Source organism: Panthera onca, chromosome B1 (assembly GCF_046562875.1).
Source record: "Panthera onca isolate mPanOnc1 chromosome B1, mPanOnc1 haplotype 2, whole genome shotgun sequence".
NCBI classification, from domain to species: Eukaryota; Metazoa; Chordata; class Mammalia; order Carnivora; family Felidae; genus Panthera; species Panthera onca.
Window position 1 is genome coordinate 72,091,725 of NC_138342.1, and position 22,142 is coordinate 72,113,866.

The 22,142-nt window shown below is 37.4% G+C and overlaps 1 protein-coding gene and 1 non-coding gene across 2 annotated transcripts; both read left to right on the plus strand.

Annotated features, from left to right (window-relative positions):
- The first annotated feature begins 14,543 nt into the window (after positions 1-14,543).
- On the plus strand, positions 14,544-20,685 carry DSPP (dentin sialophosphoprotein). The gene is made up of 4 exons (XM_060655962.3): positions 14,544-14,594; positions 16,450-16,536; positions 16,672-17,661; positions 18,137-20,685. Exons 1-4 carry the CDS (start codon positions 14,544-14,546, stop codon positions 20,510-20,512), a joined length of 3,504 nt encoding a protein of 1,167 aa, XP_060511945.3. The 3' UTR covers positions 20,513-20,685.
- LOC132693425 (U6 spliceosomal RNA) lies at positions 15,567-15,670 on the plus strand. The gene has a single exon (XR_009616808.1). It is a non-coding gene; the product is annotated as a U6 spliceosomal RNA (small nuclear RNA).
- Positions 20,686-22,142: the final 1,457 nt, after the last annotated feature.

The window sequence follows — 22,142 nt, forward strand, 5'->3', positions numbered from 1 at the left end:
GAAAAGAAAAAAATAAAATCACAAAATGACCACTTGGAGAGCAGACTCTGTCTTCTTACTGAATCCAACCTAGGGTTGCCAGATTTAGCAAATGAAAATACAGAATGCCCAGTTAAATTTGAGTGATTTCTAATCACCTATGCTAATATAAATTGAGATAAAAGACAAAATATTGCATGGGACAGAATTATACTAAAGTATTTGTTGTTTAACCGAAACAAATTTTAAAAATATCTAAACTACATACCTCTTTCTTTAATCATATTTCCCTCATGATTTGATTGTATTTAACAGTTATTTACCTTGCAAAATTTACTTATAAAATTTTGCATTACAGTCTTGCATTGTGACATAGTTTCTACAGTGGTCCGTGGAAAATTTTTTAGTTTCTTCTTGTCCACTGAACATTCATTAATGGAAAAACACATTCAATATTAGTATTATTAACTGGTATGTACTGGCATAAACTTTTAGAATCACTTTTTAAATTTAGTTTATTGAAGCACATAATACATCTTCTACCATATAACTTAGTTTTTTAATCTTCAGGATTATATTCCATTGATTGATAAATGACTTTTTAAAATGTTGTCCACTGACAAAAGCATTGTTGTCAATTTTTGTTCCTTTCTTCAACATTGCACATGATAATTCCACTTGCTCCCATGCTAGAAGAGTATTTAGAAACATCCATATAAAAGAATAAAATCCTTCAAGGGATTAAATCATATAACAAAACAGTCATGACAAGTGCCATAATAATAATCCATTTCAAGTCAGAACTTCTTATCTTGTTCATAAGTAATATCCCTTTTAAGAACAGTCTTGACACTTGAAGGGATAAATTTTTCTGTAATTCTTTAACATATTCCACAATTTTCTTTAAGGGTTGGAGGACTTCAGTAACACTGTTCTTCTTTCAATTTGCATAATCCTATTACTAAAGAGATATTGAAAGTATGATCAAGAAATAAGTAGGCTTCACTCAATGGATTATTTTAATTTGGGAGTCTTTTCTTTAAAATTAAAGTATGATTTAAGTGCTTCAAATAAACTGAGGATTTTCTCAAATGACTTTGTTCAAAAGAGCCAATGGATTCTAATCTAAATCCAAGAGAACTGAAGATTGCTGAATGTCAATAATATCACAAAAATATTTTTATTAAAAAAGCCTTCCTAAGATTTTATATTTTAGAGCAGTGTTACATAGGAAACAGTTCAATAAAAAATTGGGCAAAATATTTGAACAACAGTAAGGAACTACTGCTATCTAAAACAATATGGATGAATCTCAAATGTATTAAGCTAAGTGAAAGAAGCCAGAAAGAAGGCTATATATTGTATGTTTTCATTCATACAACATTTTGTATAAGACAAAACTGTAAAGACAGAAAACATATCAGTGACGATACTGTTTTTCTTAACTATTTATTTTTCATCTATCCATGTTGAGATGTAGAGTTCTAGTTCATTTCTTTTTAACTGCTATATAGTTATATAATTATATATTTTAGATTTAAAAAAATGTTTATTTATTTTGAAACAGAAAGAGAGAGAGAAAGAGAGAGGGAGAGAGGGGGAGAGAGAGAAGGATAGGAGGGGCAAAAGAGAGGGAGAGAGAACCCCAAGCAGGCTCTGTGCTATAGGCATGGAGCCCAACATGGGGCTTGATCTCATGAACCATCAGATCATGACCAGCCCAAAATCCAGAGTCAGCTGCTCAACCGACTGAGCCATTCAGGCACACCAGTTATGTTATGCATTTAAAAATATATCATTCTTCTTTCATCTAGTCCCCTAGTGATGGACATTTAGGTTGTTTCTGGTTTTTTTTTTTTGCTAATACAAGAAACAGCAATGAATATCACCAATCACATTTATTTTTAATTTATATTTTAGTTAGTATACAGTGCAATACTGGTTTTAAAAGCAGAATTCAGTGATTCATCACTTACATACAACACCCAGTGCTTATCACAAGTGCCCTTCTTAATACCCATCTAACTCATCTCCTACCCACCTCCCTCCATCAACCTTCAGTTTGTTCTCCATCATTAATAGTCTCTTATATGTTCATCTGTTTTGTTTCTTAAATTCATCATGAGTGAAATCATATTTGTCTTCTCTGACTTATTTCGCTTAGCATAATACATTCTTAGCTCCATCCATGTCACTGCAAATGGCAAGATTTCATTTTTTTGATGGCTCATATTCCATTGTATGTGTAAACTACATCTTCTTTATCCACTTGTTAGTTGATGGACATTTGCGCTCTCTCCATAGTTTGGCTATTGTTGATAATGCTGCTATAAGCATTGGGGTGCATATATCTCTTTGAATCTGTATTTTTATATGATTTGGGTAAATACAATAGGGAAACTGCTGGATTGTAAGGTAGTTCTATTTTTAGTTTTCTGAGGAACCTCTATATTGTTCTCCAGAGTGGCTGCACCAGTATGTATTCCCACCAGCAGTGTAAGAGCATTCCCCTTTCTCTACATCTTCACCAACACCTGTTATTTCTTGTGTCGTTGATTTTACTTATTTTTCTTTTTTTAAGTTTATTTATTTATTTTGAGAGAGAGAGTGAGAGTGAGAGAGAGAGAGAAAGAGAATCCCAAGCAGGCTCCACACTGCCAGTGCAGAACCCAATGTGGGGCTTGAACTCACAAATTGGGAGACCATGACCTGAGCCAAAACCAAAAGAGTGACACTCAACTGACTGATTCACCCAAATGCCTTCTCTTGTGTTTTTAATTTTAGCCATTCTCACAGGTATGAGATCACATCTCGTCGTGGTTTTGATTTGTATTTCCCTGACGATGAGCGATGCTGAGTATCTTTCACGTGTCTGTTAACCATCTGGATATCTTCTTTGGAAAAGTGTCTATTCATGTCTTTTGCCCATTTCTTAATTGGGTTGTTTTTTGAGTGTTGAGTTTGAGTGATAAGTTCATTATAGATTTTAGATACTAACCCTTCGTCTGATATGTCATTCGCAAATACCTTCTCCTATTCCACTGGTTGCCTTTTAGTTTTGTTGATTGGTTCCTTCGCTGTGCAGAAGCTTTTTATCTTGACATCCCAATAGTTCATGTTTGCTTCAGTTTCCCTTGCCTTTGGTGCTTGTCCACGTTTTTTTTTTTTTTTAAATGAGAACTTTTTTTTTTAATGTTTATTAAACATTAAATGTCAGCACAGAGCCCGATGTGGGGCTCGAACTCACAGACTGTGAGACCATGACCTGAGCTGAAGTCAGACGCTTAACCAACTGAGTCACCCAGGTGCATCAAAAAAAATGAGAACTTTTAAGATCTACTCTCTTAGTGAGGATGTGGAGAAACGGGAACCCTCTTGCACTGTTGGTGGGAATGCAAACTGGTGCAGCCGCTCTGGAAAGCAGTGTGGAGGTTCCTCAGAAAATTAAAAATAGACCTACCCTATGACCCAGCAATAGCACTGCTAGGAATTTACCCAACCCAAGGGATACAGGAGTACTGATGCATAGGGGCACTTGTACCCCAATGTTTATAGCAGCACTCTCAACAATAGCCAAATTATGGAAAGAGCCTAAATGTCCATCAACTGATGAATGGATAAAGAAATTGTGGTTTATATACACAATGGAATACTACGTGGCAATGAGAAAGAATGAAATATGGCCTTTTGTAGCAACGTGGATGGAACTGGAGAGTGTGATGCTAAGTGAAATAAGCCATACAGAGAAAGACAGATACCATATGGTTTCACTCTTATGTGGATCCTGAGAAACGTAACAGAAACCCATGGGGGAGGGGAAGAAAAAAAAAAAAAAAGAGGTTAGAGTGGGAGAGAGCCAAAGCATAAGAGACTGTTAAAAACTGAGAACAAACTGAGGGTTGATAGGGGGTGGGAGGGAGGGGAGGGTGGGGGATGGGTATTGAGGAGGGCACCTTTTGGGATGAGCACTGGGTGTTGTATGGAAACCAATTTGACAATAAATTTCATATATTGGAAAAAAAAAAGTGATGCAGAAAAAAATAAAAATAAATAAATAAAAAAATAAAAAAAAAAAAAGATCTACTCTTAGTAAATTTCAAATATGCAATACATTATATACTGTAGTCACCATGCTATATATTACATCTAGAAGTTTGTACTTTTTGATCCCCCTTCACTCATTTTGCCTATCTCCCCTGCCCTCTGCCCTCTGCCTTTGGCAACCACCTATCTCCTCTGCATTTATGAGCTAATTTTGTATGTTTGTTTGTGTTTTTTAATTCCACATAAGATCATATGTTATTTATCTTTCTCTGACTTATTTCACTTAGCATAATGCCCTCAAGGTCCATTCATGTTGTCACAAATGGTGATATTTCTTTCTTTTTTTTATGATTGAATAATATTCCATTGTATATACATACCACACTTTCTTTATCCATTAATCCAACAATTATGATTACTAGATTAGGATACTTAGGTTGTTTCCATATTTTGGCTAAGTAATGCTGCAATGAACATGGGAGTGCATACACCTTTCTGAGTTAATTTTTTTGTTTTCTTCAGATAAATACACAGAAGTTGAAGTGCTGGATCATATGGTAGTTTTATTTTTAATTAAAAATAAATTTTTAATGTTTACTTATTTTTGAGAAAGAGACAGGGCGTGAGTGGGGGAGGGGCAGAGAGACAGGGAGACAAAGAATCTGAAGCAGGCTCCAGGCTCTGAGTTGTCAGCACAGAGCCTGACACAGAGGTCAAACCCACAAACCATGAGATCATGACCTAAGCTGAAGTCAGATGCTTAACTGACTGAGCCACCCAGGCGCCCCTATTTTTAGTTTTTTGAGAACCTTCCATACTGTTTTCAACAGGGACCGCAGTAATTTACATTCCCACCAACAGTGCAAGAAGGTTCCTTTTCTCCACTTCCTCACAAGCATCTGTGTGAGAGATTTGGGAGTAGGACCGAGAGACTGGGAAGCAAACCTGTTAGAAGACTTAGCACTCAGTAGGAGAGAGAGAATGAGGGCCATTAGACTTTTGTTTTCGCCAAATATTAGTAATTATAGTACTGAATAAAATAAGTGCCAAAGTTTTGGGGTCTTATTTAAAAGGAATCACGGTACAAATAATCCTAGGAACATTTGGGCAGTGACAAGGAAAGGGCTCAGACTTCATAAATAATCATGAAATTCATAATGGCTCCCCTTATTAGGATTTATGTGTATGTGCTGGACACTGAGCAGTTTCCCATACATTACTTCCACAAAGTCATCATGAAGTAGGCAATTAATTCAGTGCAGTGGTTAAAAGCCATGTTCAAAGGTCAGAAAATCTTGGCTCTGTCACTTATTGGTTGTGCCAACTTAGGACCCACTTTCTTAATCCCTATGATGTGGATAAACAGTGTTACCATGTATGATCATTTCAAGGACTACATGAGATAATGGGCTTAGATTATTGTGTATAGGGCATATCGTGTTCTAAGTGCTCAGTAAGTGTTAGGTATTATAACATAATTTTGCAGATGAGGAAACTGAATCTTAGAGAAACTAGGTTTCTTTTCCAAAGTCACACAGTAGGTAACAGGCAGCAGTTTGACCTAGATATATCTGACTTCAAAGTCTCTGATCTTAATCATTACTTTTTACTAGTTCTCAATATCTGAGACACAGGTCTGGAGGTGATAACATATATTGCCCATGAAAAGAGAAAAACTGATTTTTTTTTCATGACAAGAAAAGATTATGTGATGTAGCAATTGTTGTATTCTCAGTCATAATAAGACAGTGGACGCTAAGACTAACCAACAGACATGTCTGTTACTTGAGGTTCAATTATAATACTCTCCTTAAGATATTTGAGAGAACGTAATGCCAATTGTGGACTTGGTGGAAATGGAATAAGGAATCCAGAAGAAATGGTTACCACTTTTCAAAAAGCTATTTTTTAAACTCAAAGTATAATTAACATACAGTGTTATATTAATTTCAAGTGTACAATATAATGATTCAATAATTCTACTATTGAGCACATTACTCAATGCTCATTGTGGTAGGTGTACTCTTAATTCCTTTATCTATTTTACCTATTCCTCCCACCCACCTCTCTCTGGCAATCACCCATTTGTTCTCTGTATTTAAGTCTATTCTTTTGTCTCTTTTTGTTTGTTCATTTGTTTTGTTTCTTAAATTCTGCATATGAATGAAATCATATAATATTTGTCCTTCTCTGATTTGATTTACTTAGGATTGTATCCTCTAGGTCCATCCATGTCATCACAAATGGCAAGATTTCATTCTTTTTATGGCTGAGTAATATTCCATTGTGTAGTGTGTGTGTGTGTGTGTGTATGTATACATATATGTGTGTGTATATGTATGTGTGTGTATATATTACATCTTCTTTATCCATTCACCTATTAAAAATTTTTTTTTGTTAATGCTTATTTATTTTTGAGGGAGAGACAGAGCATGAGAGGGGGAAGGGCAGAGAAAGAGGGAGACACAGAATCTGAAGCAGGCTCCTGGCTCTGAGCTGTCAGCACAGAGCGTGATGTGGGGCCAAACCCACAGACCACGAGATCATGACCTCAGCAGGAGTCAGATGGTTAATTGACTGAGCCACCCAGGCACCCCCCATTCATCTAAGATGGACACTTGGGTTGCTTCTATATTTTAGCTATTATTATTATTATTAGCTATTATTGTTAGCATTATTGCTGCAATAAACACAGGGCTGCATATATCTTTCTGAATTACTGTTTTCATTTTCTTTCAGTAAATACCCAGTAATGTGGAATTACTAGGATCATGTGGTGATTCTATTTTTAATTTTTTGAGGAACCTCCACACTGTTTTCCCCAGAAGTTGCACCAGTTTACATTCCCACCAACAGTGCAAGAGGGCTCCTTTGCTCCACATACTCACCAACACTTGTTGTTTCTTGTCTTCTCAATACTAGCCTTTCAGACAGGTGTAAGGTAACATCTCACTATGGTCTTGATTTGCATTTCCCTGATGATTAGTGACTTGGAACATCTTTTCATGTGTCTGTTGGCCATCTGAATATCTTTTTTTGAGAAATGTCTATTGTTTCTCTGCCTATTTTAAAATTGGATTATTTGCATTGTGTAAGTTCTTCATATTTTGGATATTAACCCCTTACCCACTATATAATTTGCAAATATCTTCTCCCATTCAGTAGGGTGCCTTTTTGTTTTGTTGATGGTTTCCTTTGATGTGCAAAAGCATTTTATTTTGTTGCAGTCCTAGTAGTTTAATTTTGCTTTTTTCCCCTTGCTAGAAGAGACGTATCTAAAAAAATGTTTCTATAGCTGAAAACTATAGTTGTTTCTTAAAAAATAATATTGTACCAATTTCCAACTGCACTGGCATTAATTCAATATTGGGCAGTTGAACTGGACATTTTGCCTTTTAAGTTTCTACTAATCAAAAATGCCTGGTAGTGATGTTGTATACCTGCCCATATAGACAGAACCCCTATTCAAGTCCCTTATGATACTGTTTATCCAAATTTAGGATAGTTCAGAGTTGTAGAGTAGCAACTAGGTTAAGGGTTTCATTTCAAACTCTTAGGAACAGAATAACAATTCTAATTAAGGTATTTAGATAACTTGCTTAGTTACTAAACTGATGTAGATTTCTGAGTTTAGATCTTAACTTTTAGTTAATTGTTTGGTTTTCACAATAAATTGGGGTTTATGTTTCCCTTTGGGATGCCCTTATTAACACCATAGTTTTAACTCCTCAATTTACAAGATTTGAAATACGTTAATTACTTTTTCCCCAATAGCTTTACTGAGGTATAACTGACACACAATAAACTGCATATATTTAAAGTGTATATTTTGATAAGTTCTGAAATAATGTATATAACTGCGAAACCATTACCACAGTTAAGATAGTAAAAAGTATCTATTAAAATTTCCGGGGCGCCTGGGTGGCTCAGTCGGTTGAGCGTCCGACTTCGGCTCAGGTCATGATCTCATGGCTCGTGAGTTCGAGCCCCGCGTCAGGCTCTGTGCTGGCAGCTCAGAGCCTGGAGCCTGCTTCAAATTCTATGTCTCCCTCTCTCTCTGCTCCTCCCCTGCTCATGCTCTGTCTCTCTCTCCTTCAAAAATAAATAAAAACATTAAAAAAAAAATTTCCTCGTGACCCTTTACCATCCCTTCTTTCTACCTTTCCCCCAGCCCATGAAGACACTGATCTATTTCCTTTGCTATAGATTAAAATGTATGGTAGACAGAGTTTTAAGATGACCCCTAATGATCCTTCTGCTTATATAATCCCCACTCCTTTGAGTGTGAGGAGAATGTGTAAATATGATGATGCATCATTTCCATGACTACGTCTCATTATGTGGCAAAAGGGATTTGACAAATATAAGTGAGTTTAGTAATCAGTTGACCTTAAAGCAAAGAGATTATTTGGATAAAGCTAACCCAGCCAAATGAGATCTCTAAGAGCAGAGGTATTTTTGGCAACTTGTTAGGCAGCAATAGAAAACTAGTACAGATTTCAGAACATGGAAGTGGGGTGCTGCTACAATTCCTAAAACGTGGGAGTGGCTTTAGAATTTGCCAGTGGGTGGAGGCTGGAAGACTGTTAGTAGAAATACAGATGTTAAAGTCATAGCTGGTGTGGTCTCAGAAGGAAGTAAGCAAAGCATTACTGGAATCTGGAGGAATGAGAATTTTTGTTATCTTCATGGAAGATATCTTAGCAGAATTGTGTCCTGCAGTTATGTGGCAGACTTGTAAGCAATGAACTTGGATATACAGTTAAGGAGATCTGTAAGCAAAGTGTTGAAGATGGGGCCTGGCTCCTTCATGCTGCTTATAGTAATATGCAAGAGGAGATAAATACATTGAGAATTGTTAAAGAAAAATGAACTAGCATCTGACAGTAACTAAAAAATCTCTGCCACCCCAACAGCAAAAGATGCTAAAATTAAGAGATTCACTGCTGGGAAGGCATGATCTAGAAAAAAGACTGAGGGTATGACTCTACAACCCTTTGCTGAAACCCAGGAAAGTTATCCAAAGATCAGAATATTTGCAAGAGTTTAAGAGTGTTCTTTTGGATCTTTTAACTCAAACCAGAGGTCCTCTAAGAAGTTTCAGGGCATTGTCCTTTAGTCATCTTAGCAAATGCCAAAGGTACAGAAGGGATTATGTGGAAAGGTCTGTGGATACGACATTTGTATGACTGAGTGAAATTCATGGAAGGCTTCCTGAAAAATTTGTATCAGTGGAGACACTGACAGCTTAGATTAAAAGGAACAGAGAGAGTATGAAATGAAAAGAGGCTGCTTTGGGAAGGTGTTTAGCTATGAATTTAACTTCTTTAATAGATGTAGAGTTATTTATCTATTTCTTCTTGGGTGAGCTCTGGTGGTTTCAAGGAATCTATCCATTTCTATAAATTGTTGGATTTATTGGCATAAAGTTGTTCTCAGTATTCCCTTTTTGTCTTTTGATGTCTATAGAATCTGTAGTATTTTCATCTCTCTCATTCCTTATATTGATAATTATGTCTTCTCTCATATTTCTCTGATTAGTCTGATTAGAGTCTGATAAATCTTATTAAGCTTCTTAAAAATCCAGCTCTTGGTTTCACTGATTTTCCTCTATTATTATTATTATTATTATTATTATTATTATTATATTTTTATTTTGCTGATTGTAGTTCTGATTTTTTATTTCCTTTTACTTAATTTGAATTTAATTTTTTTTAGTTACTTAAGGCAGAAGCCATAGTCATTGTTTGAGACCTTTTTCTTTTCTTCTTTTTTTAAATGTTATTTGAGAGAGAGAGAGAGAGAGAGAGAGAGAGAGAGAGAGAGCGCGCGCTAGAGAGAGCACATGAGTGAGAGCAGGGGAGGGACAGAGAGAGAGAGGGAGAATCCCAAGCAGGCTGTACATTCAGCACAGAGCTGGACAGGGGGCTCAATCCTACAACCGTGAGATCATGCCCTGAGCTGAAATAAAGAGTCAGATGTTTAACCAACTGAGCTACCCAGGCACCCTGAGACCTTTTTCTATCCTAACACAGGAATTTAGTGCTATAAATTTCCCCCTAAGAAGTGCTTCAGTGATATCCTGAAAATTTTGATCAATTGTTCTGTTTTCATTTTTATTTAATTCAATATATTTTGAATTTCTCTTTGGTTTCCTCTTTTACTGATTGGTTATTTAGAAGTATGTAATTTGGTTTCCAAATATTCAGATTTTCCAGAGATCTGTTATTGACTTCTTTTTCTTTCTTTTGTTACTGACTTCTAATTTAATTCTTTTTGGGTCAGTAACCATACTTTGCATGGCTCAAATCCTTTTAAATTTATTGAGACTTTTTGGGCGGGCCTAGAATACGGTCTATCTTGGTAAATATTCCACCTGCATTTGAAAAGAATGTTTATTCTGCTATAGTTGGATGAAGTGTTCAATGGATGTCAATTAGATCAAGCTGGTTGATATTTCTCTTTAAATCTTATCAGCAATGATTTTTCTGCACTAGTTCTATCAGTTATTGAGATCATGTTAATTCAAGTCAAAGGACAAGGAAGAGAGGTTTAGTTCACTAATCTCCACTGGTGTCTCTGTGTGAGAGAAGGTATTGAGTTGCTCCCAGGAGTGACTCAGGACTCCTTAAAATTTGGTTAAGCCCTTTAAGCTACCCATATAAACATGCTGTCTAAATAAAAACAAAGTGCTTGTTATGAAGACACAACTTCATGGCAAATCCTTTTTCCATTCCCTTCATTCTCTTTCAACATTATTGTTTTCCCTGTAATAGTTCTATATATAAATCCTGAACTCACCACTGTTAGGTAGTGGTATATTAGTGCTTTTATGTGGTTCACATCCTTTGGTATTATAACATAAAGAAAAGATTGGAATATTCCTAAAAGTTCTGAAGAAATATACGAATAGACATAGATTGTCAAGTTTTTGAACACACAGACTAGATAAATGGTTTAGGGATACCTGCATTATGGTATACATATGGGGTTCAATAGAATGGTGAGTTCAGGGTAGCAAAACTTTCTGCTAAAAATAGTATCTGGTTTTCTATTTTGTCCTTCACAGCTAACACAAATAACTGAGAGATAACTGAGAGCTGAATATATTGTCTGTATGCACTTTTGCATATCCAGGTATCTTACAATAATTTTTGGTATTTTGAATATCTAGTTTTAAAATTTAGTTTGAATACTAAACTGATCCATTCTTAAACCTCACGTAAGTATTTCTTTAGGTCAGAGAGATTGCATGACAGTTACTATTTATATATGCTAAAGACCCCTCAGGCAATGTCAGGCTGTTGCATGTGGACAGTTTCTTGAATTATAGCACAGAAACTTTAATACCTACCTCAGGAATGATAGGAGTCTTAAATAGGTAGTCATATTTACTAAAGAAACCTAGAGTTTTCTTAGATTGCCAACCTTAGTAAGACAAGAAATGCCAGGGTGACAGAGTTTAAGTGGCTCTTTTCAGATATGTTACACTGATTCTCTATATTTAAGATGCAAAACAGCCTTCCAGGAGCTATTTAATTAAGTGAAAGTAAGTCTGGTCCCTTTGGAACCGAATGGTTCAGTAAGCAAATACATATCAGTATGTGAAGGAAGTGGGGGAAGTTATTATGTGCTTCATAGACACGGTGACACTTTATAACCCCATATCAGGGATCCTAAGCAGTGATTGGCTGAGAAAATTATCAAACTGAGTTTAAATTTCAGCAGGTACAAAATTGTCACGCAAAAGTCCAAGACAGTGAGCCACTTTCAGTCTTCAAAGAGAAAGATAAGAAATCCTGGATTTTCAAAGTCCCTTTGAAGGCTTTTAAGGTAAGATGAAACATCCTCTTTACTCAGAACCAACAGATTCCTGTAGAAATTTGAATTTCAGAGAAGAAGCAGACTTGACTTTAAGAAGTGAATAATCCTTATGATTAGATTTTTCCCCTTCTCTTTTGATTTGACAAATCAAGACAATGTATTAAAAGATAGCAGAAAATTATGTGGTAGGGATGCTAATTCCATCTAGAAAAGTATTGCATCACTGAAAAACAGGAATTTTTTTTACAGCCACTGTGTTAAAAGTATCAGTTGCTGATAGTCAGAAAAGGTATATAGAAAATGAAGCAAATATTTTAAATCTAAAATATTAACAACAGAATGAGTGATTAGAATACTTTATGCACACTTCACGAAAGCTCCATTACTGTTATTTTTATCTAGATAAGCCATCTTTAAGAATCTTGAATCTAAACACATTTTTTTTAGTCTCACCAATGCAATATAAGATGTGATGAGATTTAATAAAAAAGGAAAGAAACTATCTCTTCCTCTCAAATAGTAACAATAGTGACATTTAAACACTGATTCTGTTGGGAAATAAACGTTGATTTAGGAATTTTATTCAACACTTTATGGTACATTTACTTCAAAGTCTGGCTAATCCACTCAGTGATAAGCCCCATGAGGGTAGGGCTCATATCTATTTCCAGGGCTGAGTATCTGGCCCACATTAGGTCTTCAAATGTTGAATGAATGAATGAATGAATGAATGAATGAATGAATCCCAGTTTACATTTAATTTTTTGGTCCCTAAAAAAATCAACTTTCTTGCCAATTGACATTAGGGTTTTCAAAGCTAGATTAGAATACTTCTACTTAGGATATCTGGAGATTCCGACCTCTATCACATACTTTTTCTGTTTCACAGTATCATAATAGGTTTGGAAAATGAAAGAGGTTTCAAGCTGACAAAACTAGGGGCATTTCTATAGCAGTCTTTTGAGCTATTTACTCACCTGTGGATACAGTGGCAAGCATCATGGTGCACTGTGCAATTGTTCTGACATGGACCTGAAAGAGACCCAAAGTAGTCAGGTTGCTGGACTGCAGTTTAGAAATGGGATGCACATAACCCTGACCTTCACTACAGGTACCTTTCTAGGACACCATGGTTCCTCCAAATCACAGTGTATACCAGCCTTCTGCAGTCTATGTAATAATTAGGTTTGGTACTGCAAAGTACAGTGTAACCCCTGCTTACTAAACAGCTGCCCTTTAACATCTATGCCCTAGAACTCTGTATTATTACACTTGTCCTGAGGTCACCTCAGCTTCAATTTTAATCCACAGTATTTTTAAAGGAGGTCTAGCTATTCTTGGCTTTCTACTGAACGGCTATAAGAGTAAGCCTTTTTTTCTCCCAGAAACCATGTCCTCTCTCCTGTGAGGAATTGCCAATAATTCTATGACGGTTGACATTCACTGAGGTTTTATTATGTTTCCACTATCAACATTAAATTCAATCAAAGCTATCTTATGACATGTATTACCATAATCTATAAACCCAGTGGGAGTTCATGAAATAGGAGTAAAACTTTTTCCCTTTCTATATAGCATCATTACATCAAAAAATATAATTTTCAGTAATAGCAATTTAAATTTTTGATTCACATGTACTACACAATGTCTATTCCAATCTATCTATTAATTATACCATTTCTGAATGCTAATTCTAACATGAATAAAGGATCTTGTTGTTAGAAGTTCCACATAATAAGTGCTATCATTTATTAAGGGATTGCTAACTACCCAGAACGGTACTAGGCTGTGCTTATACCAGTAAGTATTTATTCACCAACAATTTTTAAAAACCATCTTTTTCTGTACTGAGTGTTGGAATACAGTGATCACCAAAACATTCTCCTAGACCTCAGGAGCTCTCAGTAGATCAGGGGAACATATATATAACCAGACTATGTTCAAATAGTACAATATGCTACCAGTGAAGTTTGCAGAAGCTACTAGGCGTAAAGAGGATAGAGACATCAAATGCCCTTTGACTTTGAGTCAGAGAATGCTTCTCAGAGAAGATTCTTCTGCTAAGGTAATTGGGATAATCCTAAAGCACAGGTATTATTATCCCAGATGGAGGAAATAAAGGTTTAATAAACCTATTTAAATTTCTCAAGCTCACACATCAAGTAGCAAAGGCAGAACTTGAACCCAGGTCCCTAAATCCAAACTCCATGTTCCTTCCACTAGCCAAGGCTCCTTGATGCTACAAAGTTCTTTCTTTTACAGTCTACTATTGCCACTTGTATGGATTTGGTGTGGGGATGATAAATAATTCATCCTTTAAGCATAATCTTAGATTTAGTTAATACTTAAATAAAACTATTCAGAAGAAATGTTATTACCATCAAGAACAGCAAGAAAAAGTTATGGTTATGCCCTTTGCAACTACACAGCTCTGTCCCTTCATTGGCATAGGCAGAAAAAAATCTAGTTAGCGACCTCAGTGCTAAGCCTGATGATGCTGCCTGTATGACTCTGTGAACATTCCAGATATGTTCTGGAACACTGAGTTGTCATAACCTTCTTCTTGCCCAGGAAAAAGTCAAATGCTTCTTGACCAAAATAATACCTTATTATTATTGGTTATCATCTTTTGCTTTATAAGTAATTTCATGCTGTTATTTTTTTTCTTTAAAAACAGGTTAATATTCCTAAAGAAAATGAAGATAATTATATATTTTTGCATTTGGTCAGCAGCATGGGCCATTCCAGTAAGTATGTGTTCCTCAGAAAACTCTCCTTACTTTCCTATCTCTTTTAACCTACCATCAAATAATATATATTTAAGATTTTGCAGATAAGTTGTGTCTAAATATCTAGATTTGCATGAAAGACTTTAACAAGATATTTTTGGGGGTCTTCACAAATCCAAATATGCACTCCAATTTATGCTCCCATTACTCAAATTGAAACTCATGTCTTGTCAGATGGATTATTACTTTTAATTGTTTTTTTTAACGTTTATTTATTATCGAGAGACATGAGAGAGACAGAGCATAGGCACTGGAGGGGCAGAGAGGGGGAGACAGAATCAGAAGCAGGCTCCAGGGTCTGAGCAAGGTGTCAGCATAGAGCCCGACATGGGGCTCGAACTCACAAACCGTGAGATCATGACTTGAGCTGAAGTTGGACACTTAACCGACTGAGCCACCCAGGTACCCCGGATTATTACTTTTATTTTTTTTATTTTTTTATTTATTTTTTAATTTTTTTTTTTTAACGTTTATTTATTTTTGAGACAGAGAGAGACAGAGCATGAACGGGGGAGGGGCAGAGAGAGAGGGAGACACAGAATCGGAAACAGGCTCCAGGCTCTGAGCCATCTGCCCAGAGCCTGACGCGGGGCTCGAACTCACGGACGGCGAGATCGTGACCTGAGCCGAAGTCGGGCGCTTAACCGACTGAGCCACCCAGGCGCCCCTATTACTTTTAAAATTCATTCAAATTAGGGGCGCCTGGGTGGCTCAGTCAGTTGAGCATCCAGTTTCGGCTCAGGTCATGATCTCACCATTCTGAGTTCCGGCCCTGTGTCGGGCTCTGTGCTGACAGCTCAGAGCCTGGAGCCTGCTTCAGATTCTGTATCTCCCTCTCTCTCTGCCCCTCCCCCACTCAAGCTCTGTTTCTCTGTCTCTCAAAAATGAATAAATGTTAAAAAAATTAGAATAAAATTCATTCAGATTGTAATCCCTTCAGTAGCATGTATAGTAAAATTGGAACAATAAAGAGAAGATTAGCATGGACCCTGTACAAGGATAACACACAAATTTGTAAAATTCATTCAGATTAATTTACATTCAATGCCCAAAAGTCATGGAGACTTTAGCCATCTTTGCTCATGCCCTATCAATTTCATTCTAATATCAATGAAGCCTGCATTATTTAGGAAATTTTCAAGAAATGAAAACAGGAAAAAATCTGATTTTTTTCAACATAGGAGAAAATGTTTCACTCATATACTTTTTTTAATGCTCCTTGGGGAAAATTTGGAATATACAGATAAACACCAAGAAGGAAAAAGTTAGGAAAATTAAACCATTTGTAATTGTATTAGCCAGCTGCTAAGGTTAACATTTTGGTATGTTTTCATAATATCAAGCACATTGGTATTTATGTAGTTGAGATTTTTCTCAACTATCAAATGTACTCCTGAAGGACACAGAAGTAGCATATTACTAGCTTTTGTTTCTGCCCTGGCTCTTGTCAGACCTGCTATTTTCTTGGAGGTTTTGGCCAGGATTATACTTGTACAGAAACACCACAGGTCTATCTCCTCTTTTTTATAAAAGACAATTCTCCTGAGATAAGTAGTCTGGTTAGTACTTCAATAAAATTGGTAATACCATTGTGAAAATTACCTGTATGCCCAGTTAAAATTCTACATAAACTATGAAACAAACCACTTTTGTTTTCTGCCTGATTAGATCACACTTTGGCCTTTGTGTTCTATATTTTTTTCTTTATTTAGGGGAAAACGTGTGTCTGTGTGTGTGCACACATGCATGTGTGCATGCATGCATGGACACAAAATCAGAATGTTTTCAGTTTCCAATATTTTCATTTTGGTAGGTTCCTCAAATCAAGCCACTGGAGAGACATGCTGTTGACAAATCTGTGAATGTAAAACTTCTAGAGAAAGCAAAAGTGCCAATACAGGTATAAGATATAAAATGTGTTTCTAAGCTGTTCTTAAAATTCTATTAACTTCCAGAAAACTGATGCTCATCTTTTCAGTTCGTTGTGCTTCAAGATGATATCTACAACTTACTTGGAATTGTTTCTCTTCTCCAGGATGAGTTAAATGTCAATGACACCAACAAAGAAGGTAGTGTCCCCCATGAAAATGAAAGAGGAAGGCAACAGTATGCTGAAGATGGTTACAAAGGAGAAAAAAATGGCTCTGAGTGGGCAGAAGTAGGAGGGAAAAGTTCCTCTACACATTCCATGTTAGTAAATGAAGAGGGGAATATTGAAGATCAAAATGGGGTCACAGGAAAACCAGAAACATATGGTTATGATGGGATACATGGAAAAGAAGGTAGCACCACAGCAAATGGCATTGGGGGACAAGTAAGCATTCTCGACAATGCTGGAATTGTAAATGGGACCAATGTTAATAGAAAAACTGATAAGAATTCAAACAATGGAGATGTTGGAGATGCAAGTCAGAGTCAGGATGCCACTGTTGTCCAAGAAGATGGACATCAAATAGATGGAAGCAATAACAGTACAGCCCATGAGGATGAAATAAATAGGAATTCCTGTGGAAATGAAGGTAATACAAGTGAAATAACACCTCAGAGAGAAGGTGAGAGAAATGGGAATCAGGAAGGAGTAACACCAGGGGGAAGTGGAGCTGGCAATGGAGAAGATGCTGGTCTGGTTAATTCTGAAGGGAGTCCTAGTGGGAATGGAGCAGAGGAGGATGAAGACAAAGGCTCTGGTGATGATGAAGGTGAAGAAACCGGGAATGGAAAAGAGGACACTGGTAACAGCAAGGGCCAAGAGGGTCAGCCTCATGGAAAAGAAGATAATGATAATAGCTTAGGTCAAAATTCAATTAGTAGTGAAGATGATGACCCTGAAGACAAAGAAGATCCCCATGGCATCGATGGAGACAACACTTCCAAGAGTGAGGAGGATTCTGATGGTATTCCCAAAAATAAAGATAGCCAAATAATAGAAGACATGCAAATACCCAATCACAGAGAAAACAAAGCTGTGGAAAAGAAAATCACTGATGAATCAGAGCCAAGTGCTATTGGGAAGAGCCAAGATAAGGTTAGTTTGTGAAACTGACTTCTTTCAATGGCAGTTTAAATTCTCCCTCTCCATTCACTGACGGTAACATAAAAATAAGTCATAATAGGCGTTCATCTCTTTTTGCACCTAAGCTACGTGAATATTTAATGGGAAAGTTAGAGTTCTTACTAGACTTTGATACAGAACGATTTTTAAAAGCAGATACTTCTGAAAATTTGACTACAATTTTACAAGTCTAATACTAAATAACTGATTCACCATGTAACTGTTCACACAAGTTCCTACTGAGTAAAAATGCAAACGGGTTGTTTTATAATCTAAATACCAGAGTTCTCTCACGTGAATAAAGCACATTTTCACAAATAGAAGTTTATGAAGTATTGGAAGCTGAACTTCTGTTCCTCTGGTTACCTTCCCCAGTCTTCCTCAGACCAATGCAGTTTGGCAGCATAACACCAACTAACCAATCATTCTTTTCTCCATATTTCCACAGGGAATAGAAATTGAAGGTCCCAATAGTGGCAACAGAAACAATATTACCAAAGAAGCTGGGAAAGTTAGTGAAGCTAAAGAGGGTAAAAGACAACATGTAATGGTCATGGGCAAAGGAAACGTCAAGACACCAGGAGAGATTGACAACATACAAGGACCTGGTCAGAAATCAGAACCCGGAAATAAGGTTGCACACAGCAAAACAGGTAGTGAGAGTACTAGTGATGGATATGACAGTTATGAGTTTGATGATGAATCCATGCAAGGAGACGATCCCAACAGCAGTGATGAGTCTAATGATAATGATGATGTCAATTCTGAAGGTGACAATAACAGTGATAGCCGAGGAGATCCTGGTTATGACTCTGATGAATCAAAAGATAATGGCAATGACAGTGACTCAAACGGAGGAGATGATGATGACAGTGACAGCACATCAGATGCTAATGATAGTGACAGTAATGGCAACGGTAACAATGGGAGCAATGACAATGGCAAACCAGACAGCAGCAAAGATAAATCAGACAGTAGTGACAGCAGTGACAGTAGTGACAGCAGCGACAGCAGTGACAGTAGTGACAGCAGCGACAGCAGTGATAGTAGTGACAGTAGTGATAGCAACAGCAGTGATAGCAGCGACAGCAGTGATAGTGACAGCAGTGACAGTAGCGACAGCAGTGACAGTAGCGACAGCAGTGACAGCAAGTCAGACAGTAGTGATAGCAGTGACAGTAGTGACAGCAGTGACAGCAGCGATAGTAGTGACAGTAGTGACAGCAGTGACAGCAAGTCAGGCAGCAGTGATAGCAGTGACAGTAGTGACAGCAGTGACAGCAAGTCAGGCAGCAGTGACAGCAGTGACAGCAGTGACAGCAAGTCAGACAGCAGCGACAGCAGCGACAGCAGCGACAGCAGTGACAGTAGTGACAGCAAATCAGATAGCAGCGACAGCAGTGACAGTAGTGACAGCAGTGACAGCAAGTCAGACAGCAGCGACAGTAGTGACAGTAGTAATAGTAGTGACAGCAGTGACAGTAGCGACAGCAGTGACAGCAAATCAGACAGCAGTGACAGCAGTGATAGCAGTGACAGTAGCGACAGCAGTGACAGCAAATCAGACAGCAGTGACAGCAGTGATAGCAGTGACAGTAGTGACAGCAAATCAGACAGCAGTGACAGCAGTGACAGTAGCGACAGCAAATCAGACAGCAGTGACAGCAGTGATAGCAGTGACAGTAGCGACAGCAAATCAGACAGCAGCGACAGCAGTGACAGCAGTGACAGTAGCGACAGCAAATCAGATAGCAGCGACAGCAGTGACAGCAGTGACAGCAAATCAGACAGCAGTGATAGCAGTGACAGCAGTGACAGTAGCGACAGCAAATCAGATGGCAGTGACAGCAGTGACAGTGACAGCAGTGACAGCAAATCAGACAGCAGTGACAGCAGTGATAGCAGTGACAGTAGTGACAGCAGTGACAGTAGTGACAGCAGTGACAGCAAGTCAGACAGCAGTGACAGCAGTGACAGTAGCGACAGCAAATCAGATGGCAGTGACAGCAGTGACAGTAGCGACAGCAGTGACAGCAAATCAGACAGCAGTGACAGCAGTGACAGTAGTGACAGCAGTGATAGCAGTGACAGTGCTGACAGTAAATCAGATAGTAGTGACAGCAGTGACAGTGATAGTAAATCAGACAGTAGTGACAGCGGCAATAGCAAATCAGATAGTAGTGACAGCAGTGATAGTGACAGTAAATCGGACAGCAGTGACAGCAGCAATAGCAAATCAGATAGTGACAGCAGTGATAGTGACAGTAAATCAGATAGCAGTGACAGCAGCAACAGCAAATCAGATAGTGATAGCAGTGACAGCAGCGACAGCGACAGCAGTGACAGCAGTGACAGCAGCGACAGCGACAGCAGTGACAGCAGTGATAGCAGTGACAGCAGTGACAGTGACAGCAGCGACAGCAGTGATAGTAGTGACAGTGACAACAGTGATAGCAGCGACAGCAGTGACAGTGACAGCAGCGACAGCAGTGATAGTAGTGACAGTGACAACAGTGATAGCAGCAACAGCAGTGACAGTGACAGCAGCGACAGCAGTGATAGTAGTGACAGTGACAACAGTGATAGCAGCGACAGCAGTGACAGTGACAGCAGTGACAGCGACAGCAGCGACAGCAACAGTGACAGCAGTGACAGCAACAGCAGTGATAGCAGTGACAGCAGTGACAGTGACAGCAGTGACAGTGCATCTGATAGTAGTGATGACAGTCACAGCAAGAGCAAGGCTGGTAATGGCAACAATGGAGGTGACAGTGATAGTGACAGTGAAGGCAGTGACAGTAATCACTCAACCAGTGATGATTAGAACAAAATAAAAACCCACAAGATTTTTTTTTGAAAAGTCTAGTGAGGAATTTACAGGAAATGAAGATTTCTAAGGAAGGAAAGAAAGGGGAGACATAAACAAAAGATGTAAACATTCACAGAAACAGTGAGAGAAATAGTCAAATTGTCAGATTTGGAACCAAGTTCCCACACCCTCAGGAGAGAATCTGAATGCATGATCTTTGGTACGTGCATGTTAAAACACATTCTGAAAAGATTCTGTTAAAAGTACATATCTAAACATAAAAGAACAATTAAAATATTCTTTAATACTTTACATAGAAACCTCAAGTAATCACGTACTACATGATAACTTTAATTTAAATGCCAAGTGCTTCAGGGAATGTAGCAAGTAAACACATCTTAAAAACAACCTGTGGCATTGCTTTAATCTTTCAGTAATTATACATTCTGGATAGATGGTCTGCTTACTGCTGAGTAAAAGATGCTGTTACCATGATATTCAGCTTGGCTACGCATTCATTTGCTTGTTCTAAGGAAGAAATAAACTTGTAACATGAATAAGAAATGCAGCAACAACTGAACCTATCTGGACCATGGGAATAATCTATCTCATTATTGAATGGAATAATTACAAATTAGAAAAAATTTAAAGAGTGCTAGTCAGAAAATAATTCAGAGGCTGGTTTACATAACAAAATCTGATGTACAGTATTTCATTCCTGCAAAGCACTGGAAATTTAGCATAATGTTCCTTAAACTATTGACAAAATTGATGCAGTACTTAGAACAGTGTCTTGCCTCCAGTAGCACTCTCCAAATATTAATAAATAAATGATACATGAATGAAGGACTCTTAAGAGCGGGTTCACTTTTTGAACTCTATGTTCAGAGCTCTGTTAAGTGGAATTAGCATTTTTCTACTTCAGTCTCACCAAGTCAAACTTGGTTCACATTTCCCTTTTAAACCCCTACATGTCTAAACTCTCAGATCAGACCCTGAGACTCCCTTCTCACTGTTAATCTCTTTAATAAAGCCAACAGTTGCTGGTAGGTAATGCTTTGGAAATTACTCTTCTTTGAGAATCATATATGCAACTATAATCTGAGCATGGATTGTTCTACTTTTGCATGAATGAGGGTAATTCTTAGTTTCGAGGTAAAGCCCAAACCCTGCAACATGAGGATCTCAAAGATGTATGCAACTAAAGTGTGCTATTTAAGAGGGTGGAGACAGAATTTATCACCCAAGCTAGGAAATGTTTGAAAGTGAAGGGGGTGCTATCAATAGTCACTTGGGGACAGGAGGTATAAATTGAGATTGTTCAGGAATACTGGGAGATGCAATAAACATAGCCATAGACCTTTAAGGTATTCTTCAAGACTTAGTACCGATGATTTGTAACTTCCCTCTTTTTCCATTTAGGCAATTATTTTTAGATTTGTCTAATCAAAGGTAAAAATCTAGTAGCAAAGTTCTGAATGAAATTTCTTTGATGCTAATTTTCAACCAGTCATCATTTGACAATTTATTTCCTAATATTATGCATATTTTATAGAGTTTCAGTAGGTTTTGTTTCCACCTTCTTTCTCCTTTAATGTAAGAGTTTCTTAGGTGAGATCAGCATTACAAGGAATACTGCTGAAGG

Coding starts and splice junctions, on each gene's coding strand:
- DSPP (XM_060655962.3), top strand. CDS start 14,544: ATGAAGATAATTATATATTTTTGCATTTGGTCAGCAGCATGGGCCATT. Junction 16,537..16,671: donor AAGCAAAAGTGCCAATACAG/GTATAAGATATA, acceptor TCTCTTCTCCAG/GATGAGTTAAATGTCAATGA. Junction 17,662..18,136: donor TTGGGAAGAGCCAAGATAAG/GTTAGTTTGTGA, acceptor ATATTTCCACAG/GGAATAGAAATTGAAGGTCC.